This window comes from Natrix helvetica (genome assembly GCF_964273705.1).
Source record: "Natrix helvetica genome assembly, chromosome: Z".
Lineage (NCBI taxonomy): Eukaryota > Metazoa > Chordata > Lepidosauria > Squamata > Natricidae > Natrix > Natrix helvetica.
In genome coordinates, this window is record NC_138554.1 from 90,277,196 (window position 1) to 90,304,629 (window position 27,434).

Below are 27,434 nucleotides of genomic sequence, written 5' to 3' on the forward strand. Positions count from 1 at the left end.
TCCGTTCCCAGCCGAGCTGGTGGAGCGCAGACAGGCGTCGTTGCTTCGCCAGGGCCGGGCAAAACTGTACTTCCGGTTTCAGCGCCGGAAGGGAGCGCGAGAGCCAGGTGGAGCGCTGAAAGGGAGCGCGCAAGCCAGGTGGAGCGCTGAAAGGGAGCGCGCAAGCCAGGTGGAGCGCTGAAAGGGAGCGCGCAAGCCAGGTGGAGCGCTGAAAGGGAGCGCAAGAGCCAGGTGGAGCGCTGAAAGGGAGCGCGCAAGCCAGGTGGAGCGCTGAAAGGGAGCGCGCAAGCCAGGTGGAGCGCTGAAAGGGAGTGCGCAAGCCAGGTGGAGCGCTGAAAGGGAGCGCAAGAGCCAGGTGGAGCGCTGAAAGGGAGCGCGCAAGCCAGGTGGAGCGCTGAAAGGGAGCGCGCAAGCCAGGTGGAGCACTGAAAGGGAGCGCGCGCGATCCGGTGCGATCCGGGAGGAACCCACCACTGGATTAAATGCACGTTAATTAAAAAGATCTGAGGAAAGGCTTTCTGAATCTTGATGATATTGAAGTCCAGCCTAGGTTTATTCTGTTATTGTAATGGTATATTATTTTCCAAATCCCATATTTCAGCAGTCCACCTCTGGACTGTCTTATAAGCGACTGGGTAACCATATTATCTCAAAACCAGCAGTCCCATCTTTAGAAGTTCATGAAGCTGAGGAGGGAACTAGCAGAGGAGGGTAAACTGTGGTTATCCAGAAAGCCTACTAAATTCCTCTGCACAAGTAGAAGTCTTGTCTGTATTGCTGTTTAGTGTCATTATCCATATCAGGATTGGAATATAAAAACTTTCAAAGACCAGAGGTGTACAACCCAAAGTATCTTTCTATATGATATCAGACATGGAGAATATGATCATCTGGTCAGAGAAGCCTAGAGCTTAAGGAATTAATTCCCGATTCCATAAATTATATTCATGGAATGAAACAAGACCATTTAGATGCCCAGTATAATCTTTAGTGATTTTAGCACTGTGAGAAATAATAAAATGATTTAGGAAATTGTACTTTTCACTTGTTAAGGTGGTATGGATTAAAAATACAAGATACATTCACAGTGATTGCAGATGACATTGTGAAATATATTTACATAGATATATTGTTGATGAAAAATCTGCAATCTCCATGTGTTTTTGAACCTTAGACTTCTCATATTTTCTCCTCTAAATGTAAATTGCTCTTGAGTTCTGGAACATTCCAATCTTCTCTAGATTGTGGCATCACATAAAGAGATGTATGGCTGAGAAAGAAGGGGAAATTCTAAGGTCTTACTAAATGAATCAAATGTCTTTTGATCTTTGAAAAGTTAGACCTGTCAATCTAAAGTTAGAATGATTGCAACCATTCTGCTATCATAAGAAACTCTCCTTATATTTTATTTCAAGTTGGGGTCAGATTTAGAGTTTATGCCGACTTTTCCTAGGAGATGAAAAATAATTTCTCCATTGATGTCACTGACATCATATAATTAATAAAATCAGATTGATACATACAAAATCTTGTAAATACTGAATGCCAGTTATACAGCCTCTTTAATGCTGTTATAAAGTCTGTTGGGTATAAATGGCCAAAAGTATTAATAAAATTAAATTTGAAATCAAGGATTAACTTTTGATTTTCTTTAGGCATGTTCAAATTTAGATTACAGCAATTTGGCTCAAACATAGCGTCTAGATTATCAATTATTAACTTGGTAATGCATTAAAGGGGAATCTATTAAATAGCAATTTATTGGAAGAATATGTCACTTTTCCTCCTCCATTTGTAATGGCCAGGTAGATAAAGCACTTAGCTGACTTTGGCTGATTTTAGAAAAGGTAGGAGGAACAATCCTGATTAGTACTTGTATAGGATCCATCAAGAAATACAATGATACAAACAAGACTGGCAAGTAAAACAAAAGTAATAATAATTTAGAAGGAGGTATACTTTGTGCCGCATTAAAGAACATATAAAGATGTGTCACTAAGAGTCACACTTGATTCAAGAGACTTTACCCTTTTCATTTATTTACAAAGTGGTAGAACTGCTAGGATGTCACAGGATTAAAATATATAAGGTTCTCAGACACTTCAGGTGATAATGATGAACTAATGGTTACCAGCAAGGAGGAAGAGGAATATGCCTGACTTAATGAAAAATCCTACATTGAGTTTTTAACTTGATTTGTGAAATAGACCCAAAGAAAATAATCCAAAGTGTAAAGAAAACAGCAGAGGGCTGATCCAAAAACAAGAAGGTATCTCAGGCATATCCATCTGCCACACGGTAGCTACCTTACAGCCTCATTGTCAACAGCAACGAGACTATTCTTTGCACCAAACTAGAATTCACAAGACAATTAAAAAACAAACAAGCAAACCCACAACACATGCTTCTTTCATATTAAAACAGAATTGTGCCACAGGAGAATAAGCACTGTAATTACACACACACCCAGAGAGAGGGAGGGGAGGGAGGGAGAGAGAGAGGAGGGAGAGGGAGGGAGGGGGAGGGGGAGAGGGAGAGGGAGAGGGAGAGAGAGAGATGGGGGGGGGGGGAAGCATAAAAAGGAAGAAAACCAGGCTGGCCTGATCATTTTTCTCATACCCCTTTCAATAGGCACACCTATTCCAAATGAAAACAAGGGGGGGAAATCAAGGGATGTTCTATAAAATAACAGCATTGGCAAAGCATCTGGAAAAAGGAAGCTAGAGGTTCTTACTAATACATTATTATCTTTTCTCTGTGTGGTCCTTTTAATTATCTATGAGGTTACTGAAAATTACATGAATTTCAAATAACCATGTCCTTTTCATTATGCCAGCCAGGTGACAGCCTGTTTTCCTTTTTTCTTCTTTTGCTTTTTAATGTTTGCATTTAGCAGCCATTTGGGGTGGGTGGGTATCCAACACCCAGCCCCACCAAGCACAAAATACTACATTAAAAATAAGGAACTGTTTTTTCTTTAAAAAATACTCAATTTCTTTAAAAACAACATTTAAAGGTAACCATGTATTCTGTGCACATAATGCTCCTGCCAAAACCTTGTTATTTCACAAGGCTCATGTAGGAGTCATGTTTAGTTGTGTATGTCCTTGATATAAAACTTGGTTAGTTGAATCTCTTTGATTCCCCTTCCCTTTCCCCAAAACATGTTTTTTTTTATTTTTACAACATTTTGCTTTCATTTTTCAATATGATTACCCTGTTTTTTAATACATCGCAGTCACTACCCTTAAGTCTATTTTTTTCCTTAAGAAGGATAATTTTAAATGCTTCATCTTCTCAAAAAGATATGTTGTACTTTTTTACCCCATTCATAAATACCAGTTCTAATTTGGGGACAGAAATATATACCCTTAACTCCTCATTGTCTGAATAGTGCTGTCTAAAAGAGATGATCTCTAGATTGTGCCATATCTAGCAAAGAATAAGTAATTTGGAAATGGTTGGAAAGTTCATTTTAAATTGTTTTCTCCATAGAATGTTGGAAAAAAACAGTCCCTCTTCAACCACTATGAATGGGAAATGGAATTTCATATTCCATTTCCTTCATAAATTCCTAGATTCCATATATTATTTTATCTTTAAAAATGATTCAACATAATCATTCTTGTCTTTTACCTAATTAAGCTAATCTCTGATTGTCAGTAAATGTATCAAGACAACAGAAATCCATTTAATATAAAGTGATTGTTAATTTCATGCTTGTATGAAAATTAACACAAACCGTTTTAAAACTTTTATCTTGGTTGGGACTACTTAAAAAAAGTAACCATGTTCAGTGGCCTCTTCTAAGTGATTCAAATACCATTCAGATGATGATCATGGATGGTTCACAGGATTGCAAACCAATACAGGGAAAGAGAAGGCAAAAGAAAAAAGAAAAAGCCTATGGATGATATAAGGAAGGAAGACTCCTGTTTCAGTATAAAAGAAAAAAGAACAGAAAAGTTAAAAGACACCTTGCACAACTGGCAACTGAAATTTTCCTCCTGGTCCGCTAAGTGTTGTTAAGTACCAACTAATCAGGATTTTTGATTAGAATCCCAAATTCATAGAATGTAAAGTACCAGTGGAAGAAAGTTTAAATAATACATAAAGATAACAACTGGACCGGCCATATTAGTCAAACAAAGATTTTTTTAAAGAAAAAAAGTAAGAATAAAATAAAATAAAACACTTCTATCTTCTTGTGGTGGGGTATCATTTCATCTTTGGTATAAAGCAGACCATCCATAGGCTGTATTTCATCACAACTAGGAAAGACTACAGAAATTGTCAACAATTTCTTCTAGCTATTGCTTTTTTGCACTTTTTATAAGCTCCTATCTAAGATTTCCCTCCAATGCTTTTAAGCTAGGTGTTTGCAATGTGAGAAGCAAAGCAGACTAAAAACTTTTTAAAGCTCATAAAAAAAGACTGCAGATAAAAAGCTCTAATGCTCTGGCCAACAATCACATTTTGTAAATAAAAAAAAATCGGAACCCTCCCCACCAATTCTTTAAAATGCAAGTTGACCTCCCTCTCAAATAATTTTATTATAAAACACTTTAGCCTTTTAGATTCTTCTCTGTCAACACTAAGAAAGTTCATAAAAGTCTTCATATTGATTCCCCCCCCCCCAATTTTTGAAGTTGTCACAGTTCCTTTATCAATAGTTTTTGTTTAACATTTCTGTTAAACTGTACAGTTTTTATTTTGTTGTTTGTTAACCCTAAAAATTCAGTCTGTTGAACTTCAGCACCAGTTGATCCAGGTGTACATACATAGGAATCCATGTACTTTTCTTCTACCAAACCATTGACAGCTTGCCTTGAAAGCCTTCGACATCCTTAAAATTAAGGCAATTAAGTTTCAATATAAATCTTACCTAAACATTTCTTTAAAAAAACAACACACATATGCACACAAACTCAAAAGAAAAGAAACAGTTGATTTCAACAAGAGGGAAAGAATTAGCTGGATTCTTGAGAAAGACCACCGGTTTTCATTTCAGCTTTCTCCCTCGTATTATCACCATTCTTAGCTTTTTAGGAAAACAAAGCAAATCAAAGCAAACCAAAACAAACCAAAACAAACAAAAAGTATAAATGTACAGTTCCAAGTAAATGCTTAATTTCAAATGTTCATTCAGATAAAATATTAACCCAGTATTTTGCCATATTTCCCCCTTTAATAAAAAAAAATAGCAAAAATAAAACTATCAGACTATATGACCAAACAATTTGCACAGCACACAGAAACACTCTTGCTGGGTAAAGTAGAAAATGGAAAAGAAAAAAGTCGCCGCCTGTGCAAACGGGAAGCCAACTTCTTGTTCAATGAAGTTTTTTTCATTCAAGGCAAACTTTGTTGACATTTTTCAGGTCTGTTCATTGTCTGTAAAACAATGAATTAAAACATTCATTAAGTAAAAATAGCATATTTTAAAAATCTTCTTTCTTTTAAATTCTTTTGAAGCTAAATTTCCTTAGCCTAGAGCAGGGGTCGGCAAACTTAAACACTCAATGAGCCATTTGGACCCGTTTCCCACAGAAAAGAAAACACCGGGAGCCACAAAGGTCCTAACCAGAAGCCCCCCTGTTCAATTCTGGAGCTGACCGGAAGTTCAGTTCCCCCCACCATAGAGTCTCCTCCTAGAGCGGCATGTTTTTTCCTCTACCTGTCATAACCGAAAGCCCTATCCATTGTGGAGACAACTGGAAAACCCTCCCCTTGCCATAGAGTCTTCTCCTGGCGCACTGTACTTCTCTCCCCCCTCCCCACCAGAAGCTCCTCTCAAAATTGTGGCACCGACCAGTGACGGAGCCGCAGCAGAGGGAGGAAAGAGCCACATGCGGCTCCAGAGCCCAGTTTGCTGACCCCTGGCCTAGAGAGAATGAATTATAAGCAAAAATTCAATTATTCGTAATTTTCTTTAAATTGGTTTGAAGGTCACACTCAATGAAAAACATGTGTGGTTTTCTCATGGATTGTTTGGATTTCAGTAATTTCTTTGAAATATTGCAATAATGTAGCACATCATGGGGTAGCATAATTTGAAAGAATATTTAGGCTAAATGAACATTATTGTCGGCAGCTGCCAACATAATTCCAAAACATCCTGACAAATTAAAAATGCCAGGTGCTAATTGCAAGGAACTGGTAGGAACCCGTGAATGCCCATCCCCAGAAATGTTGTTCATTCCCTGAACAACAAATATATCTGCCTCTTGTACCTCTAAATAAGTTAAACTGAGACTCTACTGAAATTTTGCTTTGGCAATATATACAGCTCTGAATTCTAGTCAAAAAAAAATTAAGTCTTAAAGTCTACCTGGATTATTTGAAGAAGCTCTTCAGCCATGTCATGATCAAAATAGTTTTCCTGATGTCGAATGGCTATACTGCAATATTTATTTGGGAAATACTATAACATTGTGAAAGAACTGCTAGTAAGATTCAACTTAAATTTTAAAAAATGCCTAGGAATTCTAAATATTAGTTATTTCTTTAATTCAGTCAATTCCTTTGAATCCAACTAAATGGCAGTACCAAGTCAATGTTAGCTGATCTCAGAAAGCTAAGCAAGCTTTGACTAGTACATGGATAGGAGAAGACTGGGAAACTGCAATGCTTTAAACTAGACTTGAAAATTGGAAAAAAAATCCCAGAAGACAATGGCAAAACACTTTTATACTGTTGTAAAGAAAACTATGTGGAAACGTTCATGAAGTAACCAGGGTGGAGCTCAAATCAAGGGAGACTTTACCTTATTCATATCAGTGAGGTAACAGACTTCCCTTCCTCCAAGGAAACTTCCTGTTTTTGCATGAGGACTGTTTTGGTTTTATATTTTCCAAGGAGAGACCATTCTTAGATCAGTGGTTCACATAGATATAAAGAGGTGGATACTTTGGAAGCTGGTTTCTATTGGATATAAAATTAAACACACCTCTGATTTTGATTTGAAAGAAAAGCAGGCCACACATTTGACCCAAAAGTTTTCAAACTTTTTTGAAAGGATTTGTTAAAGATTTTTGCCTGTCTGATGATAGAAACAAAACTGTATATATGTTTTTTTCATACATCTAACGCCATTCTGTCATTACGTTTAGCATGTACACTGATGTAATAAGCATGTATTACTGAAGTATTAAGGGTTCAACAACTCTATCATGTGTTTATCACTCAATCTTAGAAGGCTACATCAGTTCCTTTAGCACAATCTGCACTGTTATTCAAGAAAGTCCCATCTAATTAGATGGCCTTAATATGTGAACAGGATTATAATTCTTTATATAAATTGAAATAGCAGCCATACACTTTTGTTCGATGACAAACTTGAATTGTTTATCTGTGTTATCTACACAGAGAGCAAAAAATACATATTATTTATGTAACATAAAATAGAAAATGATTGATATTTAGCTTATCTTTCACATCAATTCATCAGTGTCAAAATGGTTATGTGGATATTGACACTGTTAATGAATCTAGAATTGTGTTTAAGAAAAAAAAAGTCTGATTTTGGTGGAATTAAAATCATCTTACTTTGACTGTTGGTATGAATATGCAGATGCATGTTCACTGGATGTTTCGACAGCCATCTGTTGTTGTTGACCACTGGATTCCTGTGATGAAGATGCTACTGTCTGTGGAGAGGTATCAGCAACCACACCCTGAAGAACATAGAGCATCTTATAGTTTTGACTACGATCAGCAACTTATAGAATACAATAGCAGCAGTTAACTAACTTCATTATTTAAAGGGCAGTTGTACCATTTTTTTATTTTGTCAAAACTCAGAACATGGGTTGCTAAACTGTTTATTTAATCAAATTTATTGCTTGGATTACAGTCACAACTCTATTATTAGGACATCAATGTTATAAAGTTTTAAAGAAAATAATACTATGGTGCCACTTTGCACCAGCTGCTGGAACAGCTTATCTTTATAATGAACCCTGATGTACCCTAGACTGCTATCATTTAATAAGACAGTCTCATTTGGATCTCATCAAAAGAAAGTTAATTTATTTGTTCCTTCAATAAAATCAGAACTTAAACACTTCAATAGTAAGCAATAACAACAAATGAAGATGGAAAACCAGGAAAGTAAAGATGTTTTCTAGTTAACCCCTGCATTGGCAGTACAGGTAGTCCTCAACTTATGACCACAATTGAACCCAAAATTTGTGTTGTTAAAGGAGACATTTATTAACTAAGCTTTGCCTGATTTTACAATCTTTCTTGGCCCAGTTGTTAAGTGAATCACTGTAGTAACTCGGTTGTTAAATGAATTTGGCTTATCTCTGACTTTGTTTGTCAGAAGGTTGCAAAAGGTGATGACATGACCTTGGGACAAAAGAACAGTTATAAAGATGAAATAGTTGCCAAGCATCTGAATTTTGGTCACGTGATCATGGGGATGCTGCAAAGGTCGTAACTTTGAAAATGGTGATAAGTCACTTTTTTCAGTGCCATTGCAACTTTGAATGGTCACTAAATGAACTATTGTAAGGCAAGGACTACCTGTATGCCAAATCTATGACCATTTGCCTACTGGGATTTAAGTTCAGTGTTTGTGCTTAGTGCAATAAATTTCTGGCACTTAGACCAAGTCCTTTTCCATGACATCAAGTTATTTAAGCTTGTAATAGCTAACAGACAAGTATAGAGATGAAACTTTTTCAAATGTGACAGTTGGCCCATCCTCAGACTAAGAGCAAACTTGCTATTAAGAAGGAGGATCTTGGGGAAGGAGGACATCAGTTCACTGGGTAACATGATTCTGAAAAGCTTCAAGAGATGAAAAATTGAAAAGATGCCTAGTGCTTGTTGGCAGAAAAATGAATGAATGAAACTGAAACAGCTATGGTCTCACATTTAGGAATATACACAAATTATAATAGTAAACAATTTCTGTTCTTGTTGCTTCTTCCTAACTGGGAACTCTGTTCAGAGTTACTTGAATCCTTCTTGAAAGGAATGAGTTGGAAGATTCCTCTGTGATAATATATTTGCATGATTCACATATGTCCTGAGTTAAATACTATTCTGATAGATTCTAGTGAGATGCCTGAAGTGTTGTTTTAGTAAGTAATCTGAGATTCTTTTTGAGATTTCCTGTGGGCAGCTGGAAGTTGAGAAATGCCTCTTTTGTGAGGGCAGATTTAGAAGTGACAAATGTCTCTTTAACGATTGGGTACCATTTTTCTGAACTGGTTGAGACTACTAGTGAAGTTATCAGTCAAGATGCAGACAGATGTAATCAGTATGCAGGCAACACCAACTGTATATTTAGACCCTCAGTTGACCAAGTAATTCTACTGTGGTTCTGTTTTGATATCAAAAGACTTTTAGGATTTATAGAGAAAAGCTCTACTGTATAGCAAGCTGAGTGGCTGTGGTTTCATCAATACAGGTAGTCCTTGAGTTCCGGTTCCGGCGGCGGCGGCAACGGGCAGCTCTTTGCCCGCTCCGGCTCCCCGGTGGGCTTCCCCACTCCTTGGGGGGCACAGGACACCCCGCAGAGGGGTCCTGCCGGAGGGGCGGCATCGCGGAGGACTCCTGCAGCGGCGGCGGCCGGCGGGAGGTCTCTCGCGCGCCCAAGGCACCGGGGAGCAAGCTCGGAGGGTGCTTCGCGTTCCTACGCCTCGCGCCTCGCTATAAGCCGACTGGAGAATGCAACAATTGAAGGAAGCAGCTGCAGTGCGGTGAGGTTGCTTCTCTCTTCATCCCTTATTCTGCATGAAGATTTACTCAGCCTTTTAAAACTTTAAAATAACTTTCGGAGCATTTTGGAGGTGCGGCTGGAGGGAGGGGGGTTTCCCCCCCCCCTTGGACAAGCGGCGAGGAACAATTTTGCTCTCAGCCCCCGGGGAAGGAGGAGGGGGGAGAGCCAACGAATGAAGCCTCACTTAGGCTGAGATGATTTTCTTTTCAATTTAATCCTACATATTACAATGATTTGAGGACTTTTGGAACTTTTTAAAACTTTGTTATGCCTCTGTGCCCAAAACTGGCAGGGCAAGATGGCACACTTCCGTTGTCTTTATGAACTCTGAAACCTGACTCCACCTTTAAAATTCAGGCTTCCGGTCTTTGTCTCCGTGTCTCCCAGAGGAATCTCTTGTGGATTGGTATTTTTTAAACCTTCTAGGGGAAATTTTCTATCTATTGCCAGACTTATTGGAGAGACTCTCTTCTGCCTGGTTCTTCTGCTCCCGGATTCACCTGGCTACCCTTCTTTTCTAACTGTTTACTTCATATTTGGACTGAACTTCTAACGTTATAAAGGATGGCATCCAAAAGACCCCCTCCTGGAAAACCTGGTTTTGCCACTTCTGCTCCAACATCCGCAACATCCAGTCCAGCTACACAGTCAAAGATAACAGAACTGATGTAACATAAGACTACAGAGATGGACTTTCAACAAATGCTTCAACAAATTTTACAGGGCCAGGAGGAAATCAAGAAACAGCTAAGGGAAATGAAAGATGAAATTAAAGAAAATCAAGCCCAAATATATAAGAACTCACAAAGACTGAATCTTGTGGAAGGGGGGGGGGGTGGAAGAGGTGAGGGGGGGGGGGTAGAAGCTGTGCAGAAAGGGAACAAAGATCTTGACATCCAACAGATGAAAATAGAATTTGAGAGAATGTCCTATTACCTTAGATTTCAAAATGTTATAGAAGAAGATGGGGAAAACATAAGGGACATCATGATAAACATCCTGGCTGACTACACACATAAAGAAAAACAACAGATGGGGTGGGATATAGACCTGGTTTATAGAGTGAACTCAGCTTATGCTAGAACTCACAATGTACCCAGGGAGGTTCACATTAAATTTCTTAGAAAAAGCACAAGAGATGAAATTCTGGGTGTACAAAGGGGGCAAGCATTGACATACCATGATATGGAGATAACCATTCTGAAGCAGATCCCTAAGAAGATTAGAGAAAAAAGGAAGAATTATTCGCAATTAGCGAATAAATTATACCAGAAAGGGGTGTGGTTTAGATGGTTGATGCCTGAAGGTATGCTGATATTTTGGGAGGAGACAAGAATTAGAATCAATTCACCCATAGAGGTGCAGGCCTTTATGGAAAAAAACAGAACACTCCTAGAAAAAACACGAGACACTACAGCGGACACACAGGACACGGGAGGGGCCAGAGCTCTGCCAGTGGAGGGAGATGGGGCAATAGCAAGAAGACTCAGATCACAAAAATAAACAAGAAAATCATATTATTATAAACTGACCGAAAGTGATAATGGAATTATATCTGGATTTTATATTGTAATGTCTAATCTGATTGAATTTAGTAACAGAACTAATATGCTGATTGTAATCAATTATATACCAATGCATTATATATAAATGTATACTATGAGTATGGAGAGAGGGGTGCCTGTCACACTCTGCAACTGCCATAATTTGTATACCTGTCCATTTACCCTTTTCCCTATAAATGTTGAAAAACCAATAAAAATTTTTGTTAAAAAAAAAAAATACAGGTAGTCCTTGATTTACGACAATTGAGCCCAAAATGTATATTGCTAAGCAAAACATTTGTTAAATGACTTTTGCTCCATTTTATGACTTTCCTTGCAACTGTTATAAGTGAATCATTGCAGTAGTTAAGTTAGTAATATAGTTGTTAAAAGAATCTGGCTTCCCCATTGATTTTGTCAGAAAGGTTGCAAAAAGTCAATCACATGATCCCAGGTCACCGCAACCATCATAAATATGAATCAGTTTCCAAGCATTTGAATTTTGATTACGGCACCATGGGGATGCTGCAACAGTCATAAGTGTGAAAAATGGTCTTAGGTCTCTTTTTTCAACGCCATTGTAACTTAGAACAGTCTCTAAATGAAATGTTGCAAGTCAAGGATTACCTATATTGTTTCTGCGAGGCTTAACTATTTTAGTTGTATTTCACCAGCCAGAACTCAAATGTAATTTACGATCTTCCTGGACTCACAGTTCTTATTCAAAAAGTAAGTGGCATATATTTACCTGAGTTGGTAATTTCTTAATTGGGGTAATGTTTAGGGCGTGGTCATTGCTCTGAAATTAATTGGGGTGTTAATCTCTGTTCATTGGGACATTAATTGCTGGTCAGAAAGTATTTTGGTCTTTTTCATTAGTTTTTAGTTTCTTGGTTGTCTCTTTTGAATATTGTTTATCTCTATGTGCTTACTGATGGCTAATTTGTCTGAGTATCAAGATTCCAGAAATTCTTTTGTATTTTTGGATTTAGCTTGGTCTGGAATTACAATTCTTACAATTTCTCAGTTGAAAGTATGGGTTAAGTCTATCCATGTGTTGTGCAATTCAGGCATTTTCATCATTTCTTCCGACTAGTAATTTGTGTTCATGGATGCACTCTCCTAGTCTTCTGCCTCTCTGTATATAGTGGATGTATACAGTGGCTTACACTGTAGTTGTACATGACTCCTGCTTTTTCTTCTGAAGCTACTGGGTCTTTTGCTTTACTTAAGATATTTGGTAGGGCTTTAGTTGATTTATGTGCTATGCTGATGCCATGTTGTTGTAAGTCTTTCTAATGCTACTAATAATACTAAAATACTAATATTGCTTTTACTGCAAGATTACAATAATAGAATCTTGCAAGTTTATTTTTATTTAAGTAAATGTAAAATATACTCAGAAATAATGACATAGTCTGAAATGTTCCTAATTAATTTTAAAAAGATCTAAAAGTCATAATGGCAGTTCAATGAGACTTTAAATTCAGAGTGGGACAAAAGCATTTCTTCACAGATAATTTATGTCTGATCTAGGGAATTCGCTAGCTCAGTGCAATGAATTGAACTGAACTTTGATAGAGAACAGGTCTTTCAGGAGATATTAGCTCAATTTTAAGTCCAGATTGGAGTGATGCCAGCAGCAGGGAAAAACACGGTGGGGAAAAGACATCTTCTGATTATGGCCACTCCAGAAGCATCTGATTGGCCACATGAGAAACAAAATGTGGATTGAAATTGATCTTGGCCTAACTGGGGAAAGATGCTTTATGTTTTTCAAAAAAGAAAAGAAAAGAGAAAAGGAATGAGGTTTGTGGCACACAACATGTAATATCCATCTCATGCTTTGTATAGCAATTTAGAAACATTTTAAATCATGTAGGTTCATATATAATACAATTGTAATATAGCAATGTATACAATTTAACATTGCATACATAGTTGCTAAGAATTTGACAAAATAACATGCTTATAGAATTAGTTTTCTAATATAACAGAATAAGAGTTAAAAGGGATCTTGGAGGCCTTTTAGCCCAACCTCCTTCTCAAGCAGGAGACCTATACTATTTCAGACAAGTGGCTGTCCAGTCTCTTCTTAAAAGTCTCCAATGATGGAACACCCACAATTTCTGAAGGCAAACAGTTCCATTGGTTAATTGTTCTGTTAGGAAGTTTCTTCTTAATTCTAGGTTGCTTTTCTCTTTGATTAGGTTCCATCCATTATTTCTTGCCTTACTTTCTGGTGCTTTGGAAACTAGGTTGACCACTTCTCCTTTGTGGCAGCCCGTCAAATATTGGAACACAGCTATCATGTCACACCTAGTCCTTCTTTTCTCTAGATTAGACATACCCAATTCCTGCAACCATTCTTCATATGTTTTAATCTCCAGTCCCAGTTACTCCTTTCTGAACTGAACCTCTTTTTAAAATATGGTGACCAAACCTGGATGCAATATTCTAAGTGTGGTCTTATTAAGGCTTTATAAAGTGGTACTAATACTTCATGTGTTCGTGATTCTATCTGTCTGTTAATGTTTTTTGGTTGCTGCCTCACACTGCTAGTTCATATTTAAGTGATTGTCCACTAGGATTCCAAGGTCCTCTCACAGTTACTGCTATTGAGCCAGGTTTCACCTAATCTCTACCTGTACATTTGGTTTTTCTTGCCTATGTGTAAAAACCTTATTTTTCTCTACATTGAATTTCATTTTGTTAGATAGAGCCCGGTGTTCAAGTATGTTGAGATCCATCTGAATCTTAAGCCTATCTTCTGGGATGTTGGCTATTCCTGCCAGTTACAGGTTAGTGTCATCTGCAAATTTAATGAGTTTCCCTTCCCTCATCTGAATCATTTATTAAGATGTTGAAGGGTACTGGCATAAAATGGAATCTTGTTTATTTCCTCCATGTAGATACAGCTCCATTAAGGACTTCACATACAGTGTGATTTGTCAGCAGTTGCAAATCCAAATGGTGTTGATGTTGCCTATCCTACGATTGTTTAGCTCACCCAAGAAGTAGGTTGTGGTCTACTTTGTCAAATGTACAATGTCCATGGCATTTTGCTGGTCCATTAATTTTACCACTTCGTCAAGAACGAAATAAGATTTGTTTGGCATGATCGGTTTTGACAATCTTGTGTTGGCTCCTGGTTATAATTTTGCTTGCTTCTAGGTGTTCATAGATCTGTTGCTTGACTATCTTTCCTAGGATCTTCCCAGCTATTGATGTGACGCTGATTGGACTATAGCAGCAACGGCTAATCTTTTTGTCATTGCGTGCTAAAAGCATGGGTGAGCAATAGCACATGTCCGTACTCATAATGCAATGTGCATGTGGCAGCCCCTGCAGGCCCTGCCCACTGCACATGCGTGCACAACCCATCTGGGTTAAAGCTTGAGATTAGGTCCTAAAGGTCTTAAGGATTGGTCACCCCTCCCCCTCAATTTTAGTTTAAAGCTTTTCCTTTTTATTAGTTGAGTCCATCATTTTCTGAATACATTCTTCCCAGTTCTTGTACAGTGCAGCCATCCCTTGTCAGAAATTCTTCATGTAGGTAATGCAGATCATGGTCTAGAAATTCTCTTGGCAGCACCAACTGCCAAGTAACCCAGTGATTCATTTTTTCTTCATTTTATATTCCTTCATTGGATGTTGATCTTTCATTGGAAGTATAGATAAAAACACTACTCATGCTCCTAACTCCTAAACTTTATTGCCTAGCTGCTCATAATTTCTAGATATTATTTTCTGGTTCATTGTCATGTCTGTCGTCCCTACACAAAGCAGAAGAAAGGGGTAATAATATGTGGGCTTGATTATTTTGGTAAAACTTTCAGCCACATCTTTGATTTTTACTCCAGAGAGATAACATTCCTTCCCCAATTGAATGTCCACTCTATAGATGGCTAGTTCTGTTCCCCTGGGAATGGAGTCTCTTATCATCAAGACCTGTCTTTTTTGTCAGGGAAATCTGAGCTACTTTTCTTCCTTTCACAGGAGCACTTTATGATCAGCTCCAAAGGGACTGGATACATTTTATTTTTATTTAACTCTTTGTGTTCCAGTAATAGCAACCCAGATGAGTGTTGTTAAAAACATACATTAAAAACTGCATTTTATAAGCAGAATTAAAAATCTAAATCTATTTTATTACAGATTGATTTTTCTGTTTATGAGAATCCAAAATGGTTATATCCCAGTTCATCAAGCTTTTAGATAACTGTTACAAAGTTCAAATAAGATACTTCAATTAATGTCAATAACAAGAAAGGGCAGGTAGTAATGCTATATTGCTATACTTCTATATTGAGAAAAGGGTGATCATGGAGGCATAGGCAATAATGCAAAGTTTTTGTAGTTCCTAATATTTAAATTTTACTTAAAGAATAAAAACTTTCTTAACTATTAAGAGTGGCAAGCGAATCTACTTTACGGAAGACAAAGTTCATTACCCAATTATCAAACCCATCCTGTATCATATATATCTATGTATGTAATATATCTTTGGGTGAAAAGTAGCCTGAAGTGAAGTTGTGATGAACCAAAACATACATATAGAGCTTTAAAAACGAACTTGGCGTTTTGTTTCTCCTCTCTAGTAATTGCCTAGAAGGCTTTATCAAGGTGAAGAGCAGAAGAACCCGGATGATAGTTCTTTGGGAGGTTTGTGATCTGTATGACCAAGGACAGGAACTTCCTGGAACTTTAATCAGTAGACTTGGTTTACAATAGGGGTGTCAAACTTGATTTCATTGAGGGCCACATCATGGCTGTGTTTGACCTTGGGGGGGGGCATGGCAGGCTGGCCAGCTTGAGGGGGAACCTGTGGTGGCCCAAGCACTGCGAGAAAAAATGAGTGGGGCCCCCCTGAGCTCCGTTTCTATCTGTTACGGACTCCTGCAACCCTCTGCCAGTGAAAACAGAGCTTGGGAGGACCACATGCAGCCCTCCAGAGCTCCATTTTTCCTGGCAGAGGCACCGCATACTGGCCCTTCATTGTCTCCAGGTCAGCCCCATGGGTCAGGTCCAAGTAGCCCGTGGGCCTTAAGTTTGACACCTCTGGTTTACAAGGAGGGAGGGAACAAATTCTTTATTGGGGTTGAAAAAGCACTTAGTCAGTGGGCCATCTTCCAGGTCTGCATATCGAAGAGGGAAGTTTTTCTTTTTTCCAAGTCCTGTTTTGTGGTAGCTATTAGCTTTAGCAGTTGCTAGTGGGTCTTATCATTGTGGTAAGATGGAGTCAAAATATTATTTGAAGTCCTTTATCCTTAGTGTTTGTAGTCTAAGAGGTAACATTTGTGCCATTTCCCAACCTATGAGCAAGAAGCTATGCATGGAATATTCCATCTTGCCTTGGATGAAAACAAACACCAAATGTTTGACACCTATTTCTTTATATTTCTTTAATGAGATTTTTTTTAAAGTGAACTAAAACAATGTAGACTTTACCTGCATAAAAATATACAAGATAGACTTACTTCAAGAGGGACAGCTGTTGGAGGCACAGGAGTGTACTGGGGAATATAGGTCCCTTGCATAGGTGCAGCAGCCGTCATATACTGGAAGAAGAGGAAATGATCATTATTGTATAACTAGAGCATCCTAAAATTGGAGAGGAGGATAGGTCATTGAGTACAATCGCTTTGGTCAATGCAGTTAAAATATTCTGACTGACACCTATCTTGTTTCTACCTGAACATATCTAATGCACAGGAGCCATCCATCTCTTAGGTAAGCGATTCTGTATCAAACTGCTCTTGCTGTTAGAATGTTTTTCAACATTCAACCAGATTCTGACTTCTCATAATTTAAGTGCATTATTTTGTGTCAGGGACACTGGAAAAATGAAGAACAGACTATGTCCTCCTGTATGATATCCTTTCAAATATTTGAACAATACTCTCTCAAGGCTGAACATTTGCACTTCCTCCAATTTTTCTTTATGCCATTGTCTGAATCCTTCTTGAAGTGTAATGCCCAAAGTTAATCCCAGGACATGAAATGGGATCTCATCAATATAGAATAATATGGAACTACTTCTTCATATGCTTTGAATATCACATCCTGATTCAGGCCAGATATTTTTATTTATTTATTTCAGCTATATCATAAAGGAAGAAAAAGAAAGTCAATTTTGCCAGATTACACTGAAATAGTCTCTATACTGTATCCAATTATATATAGGATTGAATTGAATCATAATATACAGTATTATGATTCCAAATCTTTTGAACGAGAGCAGGGGAGGTGGTAGTTGTAAATAAAATAATTCTTTAAAAGTATAGCATGCAATGCCTTAATCATGGTTAAATAAACTTCAAGCAATATTGCTAACCAGCAGTAAACATTTTATATAACTGAAATACTATGCAGCAGAACTGTTTTTACACTATACAGTACTTAAACATAAATATATGAGTTACTTCATGCAATAAATAATGGGATTTTTAAAGTTCCATTGATTTCATGGAAAATGACTCATTGTATGCTTTCTCCCCAACTAAAAATCATTAATGCTGGAATTGCTTTAAATTGCTTGGCTCAAACCAACTATAAATAGCAGAGTCTACTGATACATTGCATCAGTAATATAATTTTTATTATTCTTTTAAACCTAGGGCTAAATCTGGATTTGCTGCTAATAATGTTAATTATTGCATTTTTAAAGAAAATATGGATGATTTGCAGAGGTAGGAAAAGATTTTAATCAGGACTAAAATATTAAAAAAATAATGTTATTTTCTAAAATCCAAATAGCTTCTCTAAAGTGTTTACTGTTTGATTTAGAAAGAAGGATCCACTGGTATTAATGTGTCTGTCTTCTTGGACACCAGCATTGGTGTGGTATAATGGTTAAAGTGCTAGACTAAAAACTGGCTGTAAATGCCTTACTTAGAATGGAAGTTGGCCAGGCGACTTTGGGAAGTCAAACTCTCTTAGCCCTGCCCCATAGGGAAAAAGAAGAGAAGTAGGATTTATGTATGCAGTCTTGAGCTGTACAAAATAAATCTAATGAACAAATATGCGATGGCAGAGTAGGAACACAGAGGAACAGAAAAAAATCTAAAACATTAAAGCATTAATAAAAAATGGATGCCTTAATTCTACATATTTTCACATTTGCAGAATGCAAAACTGAAATGTGTTTGCCTCAATCTCCCAAAGATTACACATTCAAGACTTTAAAAATATAATGCTCAACACAATATGCTTATGGTCTAAAGATTTATTCCCAATGATACTTGATCTGAAAAGTAAGAAAAAGAAATGTCTGATACTATAATTACTCTTCTTTAGTATATGGTCTAGAGATTAAAATTAAATACAGAATTTTCAGCATACTTTCTCTGGCATATATTTATTTATTTTAATTGTCATTTTTACACACACACACACACACAATTTGAAGAGTAACCAGAATATATTTAAAACATTTATATGACTATTCAAAATAACTCTGAGTAGCAAATGAAGCACACCCAAAAAATATGCAATGCATATGTTCACAAAAAAATTGAAACAATAAGATAATAAAATTGTGGTTCAAGTAGCAATAACATTTAATTAGAACTCTAATGAGCCAAATGCTTTGGGGGGAGAGGGGAACTGATTTTGACAGCATTTCTAAAAGCCAGAATATCAACCAAATGTCAGGAAGAAGATTATTTTGAAAGATGGGAGGCATCATCAAGAAGTTGGTAAGAATCTTGAGTCTCAAAAGATAACATTATTTTAATGAAGTGATTCTGAGCATAGCTGTCCTATCACAAGATGTAGGACAGCAAGTATCCTAGGCAGAAGATGATGCCTTGAGTAACTTGATCGTATGCCATACGGGGTTTTAAAGGGCCATAGTTAAAGGCCACACATGGCCATATTTAAAAAAGGCCATTATTACCTGCACATTACATTGTGGACCAATTGTAGATTCTGGATGGTTTTCAAGCAGTCCCATGTAAGGTATATTATAACAATCCAGATGGGAGGTAGCTAAGGTATGAATAAGCAAGTTCTCCCAATCCATGAAGTGGCTTATTGGCATGTACAAAAATCTTGTGCAAAAGTTGTTGCCTTTGTCAAAGCCACAACCCAGTTCCTGTAACTTCAGGAAGAAATCCCAATTGTGCAGTTCCACCCTATACTGAAGATTGGAAATTTTCTAATTCTACAACTCAGGCACCAAAACCCCTAGGTTTTAGCAAGACTGATGTGAAGTCTATTCTTCCCAATCCAGGTACTCATAGCTTCCAGATGCAGGGATGACCAGGGATACTGAAGATATTCATAATATTTCACTCACTCAGACAGATGTCCTCTCCCAGAGGATTCATGAAGAAGTTAAGGGGGAAGGAGTAAAGGTCAGAAATCCAAGAAACACCAATTAGAAACAGCAATGAAGGAGGAAAAAGAACAAAATAGTATCCCCATTCCCAATCTCCTAAATTGCTTCACAAGGATACCATGGTATTGAAGGCAATTAAGATATAAAAAAGGGCAGAATAGCAGCACTACATCCATTCCAAGTTCACCAAAGATGAGCCACTTTTGTGATGAATGTCATTCAAGTACTTCAGTACTACAATCTGATCAGAAAACAGACTAAAAGAATCTAGATAAACTACTTTTTCTAGGATTCCATGGAATTGTAGGACAGCTACCTTCTCAACAACCTTTCCTAAAAATGGTGAAAGTCAGAATAGGACAGTTCACTATGGCCAACTTGCCATGGCCATCTTGGCATTACCATAGCCAATCCACCACCTGCCATCTTGCTGCAGCCAACTCACCATGGGACAACTTGCTGCAGCCAACTTGCTGTGGACAATTCCATGTGGGATAACTCAACATGATAAATGTTATTCGCCACTGTTTCTTTGTCATTATTCCATTTTTATCAATGGAAACAATGTCATAGAAATAGTGGCAGATATTTATTTCCTTGAGTTATCCCGTGTGGAACTATCTGCAGTGAGTTGTCCTGCAGCAACTTGGCTGTGGCGAGTTGTCCCACAGCAAGTTGGCCACAAGGAGATGGCCATGGCAGGTTGGCTAGGGCAAAATGGCCATGGAGAGTTCACTGTAACAAGATTGCCATGGCAAATTGAATGAAGCAAGTTGTCACAGACCTGGTAAAAGTTGTCCAGTTCAATAAAATTCAGCAAAAGTTCTTGAAGATGAGCAGGATCACTAGTTTTTTAAGAGCCAGCAGAACAAGTCCTCTCTTAAGCAGCTATCACCATGTAGATCTATTCACATATTCTTTCCCTGGAGTCTTTTAACCAGCCAGGAGGGCCATATATCTAAATAATAAGTGCATGAACCCACAGCACTGAAAATCTTGTCTACTTCTTCAGGAGTAGCAGACTCAAACTCCTCCTTGATGTCATTACAAGACTGTGCCCCAATCGTCTTCAGTGAGCTGTCCATCTAGAGTCCAATTCCGAACAAATCTGAGTGGTTTAATTCATCAGTTGTTAAGAATACCGTAGTTCTTACAATTATCCTGTAGATAATATACTGGCTCAGGAAGGACTGGGTTGCCCTGGTTGACAATCAAAGGACATTGCCCCAAGATAAGTTCCAAGAAAGCTCTCACTTTTCTCCAGTTGGATTCACTCTTTGTTTTCCTCTAGCATTAATTTAGGTACTTCTTCTGCCATTTCACCCTAGAAGGCTTTTTAAATACTGAGGGCATACTGCAATTTCTACATGCAGTCTGCATAATTGTGATCCAGTCTAAAAGTCTGCCACCGTTTGAATTGAACTATGTACAGTATATGCATATCATCGCAGCAGCATCTATTCTATCTGGCAACTTTTTAAAAATGAGAATAGCTACATATTTAATTACCCAGAGAGAGAGAAAGAGCTTAATACATAAAAGAATAAAGGAAACAGATGTTCCAGAGTTACTTCCTCCCTAAACCTTAGATTGTTCACTTGAATATTTTTATGCATGAATTGTTTTTAGTTTCTAGATACTGTATCCTTTGAAAATTCTTGCCCTCAAGACCTATTGTAATGACCTTAATTAGAAGTGGGGATTTTTTTGACACCTTTACAGCATTACTCCTTTCCTGTGTGTTGCTTATAGAAGAATTTTGCTGGAGGCAAGAAATTACTCAAATCCTTCAATGTCCTGTTGGCATTAAGTTGTCAGATCCCAACAAAGCTTTGTTTTGTTACAATTTCATTTTTGCTTTATTCACTGACAAAATGTTCATAGCTGTCAGCACAATACCTCTTAATATCTTTTACCTGATGCACTGAAGATCTAAGTGTTCTCTAAATGTGTGCGGTAATTTTTAAACTATTAAAATAGAGACCAAATCTGCTAATTAAAATTATCAGAACTGAAAATGGTTATTGTCTTAAACATTAACTCTAATTTAAACATTCTTCACAATGGCTCTTCTAAATTAATTCAAACAGCTTTCTTTGATGGACCCATAAATCAGAGTATACTATTTAATGAATGTTATTCAATATATACAACCAGTACTCCTATCTTGACCAGGGATAATTATTCTGTTCATTGAGACAGTCCTTATAAATATAATTAATAAATAGCTTCTGCTAAATATATTTTTATTCAACATTTTCACTGAAGTTAAGTTTTGCTCTCATTTTGAATAGGATTTTCCTCGAATCCTACAGGATTATTTAACAGAAATTGCGGAGGAAATTTGTTTTTCTACACCCTGGAAAAATGTTGGCCTTTCATCAAAACTTATCAAAACTTGTGACTTTGTGAAACTTTTAATTTTACAAATAATATAAGTATAAAAAATAAATGCAGTGTTATGTTATAAAAATACTAGGCATAATTATTTATTTTCCTTTTAGAGCCATACAGACCACAGAAAATATTTTAAAATGAGAACTTAAGATATAGTCTGGACAATATGGTTAATTAAGTAGCAATATCTCTATATCCCTACAATATATACTGCTTCGTAGTACTTTACAGTCCTCTCCAAATACTGCACTTTTCGGAGTATAAGACACATTGGAGTATAAGACGCACCCTAATTTTTGGGGAGGGAATCAGGAAAAAAACCTTTCTGCTTCTTTCCCAGCAGCATCCATCAGTATTCATCTGATTAACGTCTTTGTTACCTCAGTCAGAGCCTGATTCCTGAAGTGGCCCTTGGAACTGTGATAATTTTTGGGCTGTAGCTGCCGCCCAAAAATTTTCTTTTTGAAAAGGCTTTGAACGCAATTCCCCGGGCTGGTTCAGGAATCAGGCTCCACGTGAAAGTGAGGATCCCCGCCGCAAGGAACCCCTGAAAATGCAACGCGCAGAGCGGGTGGATGGAGTTACATTCGGAGTATAAGACGCATCCAGATTTTCACCCTTTTTGGGGTGGGGGGGAAGGTGCGTCTTATACTCCGAAAAATACAGTCATCTCTAAATTTTGATATTGTTATAAGACTAATAAAGTAATAAACTATGCATAATAATGCATATCCATTTTTAAAATAACAATATAGACTAAGGAATATAGGCTTATGAATATATAAATCACTTTGGGCAAGTTAAAATAAAATTGAATATCAGAGATCAGTCAGGAACACATACAACCTCGTTTCTGCCTTGCTGATACACATGCATTTAAGAGTGCTTATCTCCCTTTGTTTGTGTGAGATAACATTAATTCAGTGGTGGGTTTCAAAATTTTTTAGAACCTATTCTGTTTTGTGGGAGTGGCTTGGTGGTCATGTAACCAGGTGGGAGTAGCTTGGCAGTCATGTAAGTGGGTGGGAGTGGCCAAGTCGATGTCACTGAATTCTTTGTCCCAAAGAATGAACTATAAAAAGAAGCTATAAAAATGAAATTTATTATTTTGTGCACTTACTACTTAAATAAGAATAAAATAAGTACACAAAACAATAAAACAGCTACTTACAGAGGAAATATGGCTGTCTTTGCCGGTCTTCAACATTACTAACCACCTTACACACATACTTCCAGCCCCTCTGCCTCTTTCCTTGATTCATTAAAAGTTTTAAAAACTCACAGCCTATGCACAGCACACACACTTCTAGTCCCTCTGCCTCTTCCATCTTCCTGGATTTACTCAGATGTTTTTTAAAACTCACAACCTGTGCACAGCACACACTTCCAGCCCCTCTGCCTCTTCCCTCTTCCTGGATTCACTCAGACGTTTTTTAAGACTCACAGCCTGTGCACACGCACACACTCTTCTAGCAGCCCCTCGGCCTCTTCCCACTTCCCTAACATCCTCCACACCCCCACCCCAGCCATTCATCAGTTCTTTCTTCTTCTGGTTCTTCTTCTGAGAACTTTTCAGCAGCATGGTGAGGATGGGCGGGGCAAGTGAAAGAGCGAACTAGGGGAGGGAGCGTTCTGATAAGGGGCCTCCTGACCAATAGGTATGGGAAGGCATGCTAAATTTCACCATCTGGTATGGCCGTACCGGTCTGTACTGGTTGAAACCCACCCTTGTATTAATTGCTGACATACTACAAAACTATGGTTCATTGCACAGTCAGCTTGATGTTCTGAGTGGATTTGACTCCCCCCCTCCCACATATCAAGTCCTTTCCAAGGACCTGTGATAGGCAGATGTGGATGTTTGATGCTATTAAAAGTATAATTGCAAAAAGTAAGTTGTTTGAGTAAAGCTGTCTTTGCAATTGATTGACAGTGATTTTGGCAATGCTGTTTATATTCCAGTGGTAGTCCAGGTGTTTTGGCTTTGCACCCAAGGCACGTATTACTATTAGCACTATCTTTGCTTTCTTTTGCCACAATGGTTCTATTTCTACAGACATTCTAAAGTCCCAGAATACTTTAGTTTCTATGACATTTTTATTTTATTTTATAGTCCAATAAGTTCTTGTTTGCAGGTCTTGTTATTATCTGCTTTGCCTGCTATTTATTTTAAATATACCGGCCACTGATATTTGTTAAATGATACAGATTTCTGAAAATATTGCATAGCAGTTGGCATAAGCATTCCACCACATTATATTAACAAACACCATAATATTCAGGAATACTCTCACCAGCAGACCTTTTCACATTCTATCTGGAAGAACCTAGGGATCATTCTGTTGATTATTGTGGAGGAGCCACTGACAGTTCTGCTAAACAGTACCATCTACCATTCAAACAATGATGAGGATGCTGCTGAAATTGTTCTAATTGCAGCCTATTTTATTTCAATGATTAGGCTCTCTCCAAAGTGTCAAATTTCTGAATAGCCAGATAATATTTGAAAGTGGTTCAGGTAGATGTGTCCCTAATTCATTGGGGTAAAAGAAAGAGGAGTAAATATAGCACAATCACAATTGCAAGATTTTGTTATTATGGAATAATAAAAGTAATTTTAGCCTTCCTGTGGACTTGATTTTTGTCTGGTTTACTAATGCAGCTGACATCATCATCTTCAGCAAGTAACATTCTAGACTGCAGGATGATAAACTGACTATCCCTCTCTCCTCCCCCGTCCTATGGAAGTGCTACTGCAATATTACACTACAAAAGCAACATAAATTTTAAAGAATAGTTTCAGCATCATTTAGTCCATTCATAGTGTGTTAACAATTCTCAATGTATGCAGTTTATTGCATCAGCACCCTGCACTGTCCTCTGCAATCTGAAGACAAATGTCAATGCTAAGAATTTTAATGCCAAGAAGTAGTTAATGAAATCTGTGCTGGAGAAGGAAACTATTTATGAAAAAGAATTAATCATGTCTTGCCTCCACACTGAAAATTCAGGGCACTGATTGTAAATGATTTCAGATAGGATTAAAATAGATACACAACTTCCAGAATGCTTCTGATAAATTCTTAATAGACATATAAGTTGCCAGTTGTTGTTCTGGTTAAAGTTTCAACCAGTTTATTAATATCTAAAGCAAAACAACATTGAATGAAGTTTCAGGAGAACAGCAGGAAGAACATATTACCTGTATAAAATCTATAATGATATAATGTGTTTTTGTCCTTCTAAATGTTGCTGATGATCTCACCGAAGTTTCTTTAAGGAGAACAACACATCAACTCTATATATGCAAATTTCCCAATCCTTATAGAGAATTTTCTCCTAAGTAAGTTTGCAAACGTTTTGGTTCTAAGAGGAGCAAACAAACTTCCTGCCATGCATACGGTATATAATGAATTATAGCTGAAAATATCTGCTTGCTATATATAAAGATTTTTAATTCTCTGTTTTCTTTTCAGCTGGAATTCCTTTAAGGTAAGAAACCATGTTACTTGGCATTCTGCCATTTTTTTTTTTAGCAAGCTCTTATTACAAGAGTCTATTTCGAATGGATTGGATATGGAGCCTTTTCCATTTTGCTAATGAGAAAAGCTAAAGGCCATTACTTTTTCTGATTAAAATCCCTGTGGGAAGAAATGTAATGTGTACATTACAAGGGCATACATAAAGGAAATACACAGCTTGTCCAATCAATCAGATTGAGACTGACAAAAGGAAAATATCAAACTCTCATTGTGTGAATAATGCTGAGGAAAAATGATGGGAGAGATCGTAAAAGGAAAATGTCTTTGAAAGATGAACTGTGGGTATCATATTAGTATGATAATCAACAACCAGTTTCATAGTTTTTCATCAAATAAATGGTTAAATTAATGATACCGTGACATTCTGATTTATTTTAAAGCCATATTAAATACATTCATGTGAGTGAGAACATTTATGACTACCTGTCATGATGGCTACATCATAACTCCAGATTCAAAGGCAGCATGTGTTTGACTTCCAGATGATAAAAGAGCAGCTGCAGTACTAGGCTTATCAGGCTCCAAAAACAAAGAAAGGCACATTGATACTCTTCTGATCTGCCTCCTTTATTGTTTTTCACCCTTCTTTTTTGCCAAACTAAAGCAGACTCTTGCACCATAAAACATACTCTGGATACTACTAATGAGGAGCTGTTTTCAACCTCTCCCCCCTCCCCCACAGTTTAGTATCTATTCTGAATGCACCTCCTTCCTCCTGGAAAACTGAAATATATCCAATTTCAGGGCTCTTGCATTTCTTTACTAATTCTAAGTTCCAGGTAAATCTCCAATTTCCCCCTCTATTACCCCAGTAAGAAGTACCTTAAGAGTTGAACTTCTCCAAATATATTAAAGTAGTGGTCCTGTGATCCGCAGACCTCTGGGGTCCACAAAATCTTTTTTAAAGAATCGTATGATTTAAATCTTGAGAGGGAGTCCATGGCCATGATTTGTGGCCACAAAATTTATTTAAAGAGGGTATGTGGTGAAGAAAGGCTTGAGAAACTGTATTAAAGCATAGTTTATTAAAATGTGCTATTTTATTACTTAGCACAAAATATGTGTATGTAGGTGCTTTTCTCATTCCTGGGATGTACTTCTTAGTTTCTGCATAGTAAAATCATGCACTGGAATTGAATGAAAACCTCAAGTATTTTTATTTTGTATCAATCAACAATGATCTGAGAAATGCTCTTCTGTGGATAAAAACTATTTTCAAATAGGATAACTAACTTATATGGAGCTTATACATTTGTTAATCAATATCCATTTTCTTTCTTTCCAGAAAATAATATTCCACATTCCTCAAATATTCCTACTACAAAGATCAGCTTTCACCATTCTATGATTATCATGTCATATATATCTAAAGTATTTTGCTGAAATACAAAAATCAATATTGCTAATCTTTTAAAGATATGGAAATACAGTATTTTCAGAGATGAAAAAGAGACTCTGTACTTCTCTCAATGTTTGGTTGATTTTGGAAGGTAATGAATTTTGCCCCTAGAAGTACAAGTCAGTCATGTACTCATGTACATTAATAATATTACCATTCCAGCTTGAAAGAATTATAAGTGTACCAACCAAGACAGCAGCTCATTATCACTCATTCAGACCTGAGGAGAGAAAGTTTGTGTTAACAGTAAAAGATCACATGAAAGGAAGTTAGAAAATAAAACTTTTGACAAACAGGAAAGAAATAATAGAGGTTGATGCTATACTTCATTAACTCTGAAGAAAAATCATCAATTTATTATATTCTGTATACTAATTTTTTTTTACTGGTAGCCCTCAGGAAAATCAAACACAGATCAGAACTGAGATATGTTCTCCATTTAGCTCTGCCAATAACAATCTATTCTCCTTCAAAA

At 37.2% G+C, this 27,434-nt stretch overlaps 1 protein-coding gene across 3 annotated transcripts in view; it reads right to left on the reverse strand.

Moving 5' to 3' along the window:
• Window positions 1-2,606: 2,606 nt before the first annotated feature.
• RBMS3 (RNA binding motif single stranded interacting protein 3) overlaps window positions 2,607-27,434 on the reverse strand; it is a gene marked incomplete at its 3' end in the record, with an annotated part of 523,098 nt that continues 498,270 nt past the window's right edge. The window contains exons 12-15 of one of the 3 annotated variants that reach the window (XR_014173613.1): window positions 16,758-16,838; window positions 7,549-7,676; window positions 6,767-6,924; window positions 2,607-5,394 (exon numbers count right to left, since the gene is read on the reverse strand). Coding sequence is in view for 2 of the 3 variants with exons in the window: in XM_081933468.1 (XP_081789594.1) it covers window positions 5,388-5,394; window positions 7,549-7,676; window positions 16,758-16,838 (216 nt within the window). Of the gene's footprint in view, window positions 5,395-6,766; window positions 6,925-7,544; window positions 7,677-16,757; window positions 16,839-27,434 lie in introns of those variants that run through there. The other 2 variants (XM_081933468.1, XM_081933469.1) reach the window with 2 other exon arrangements.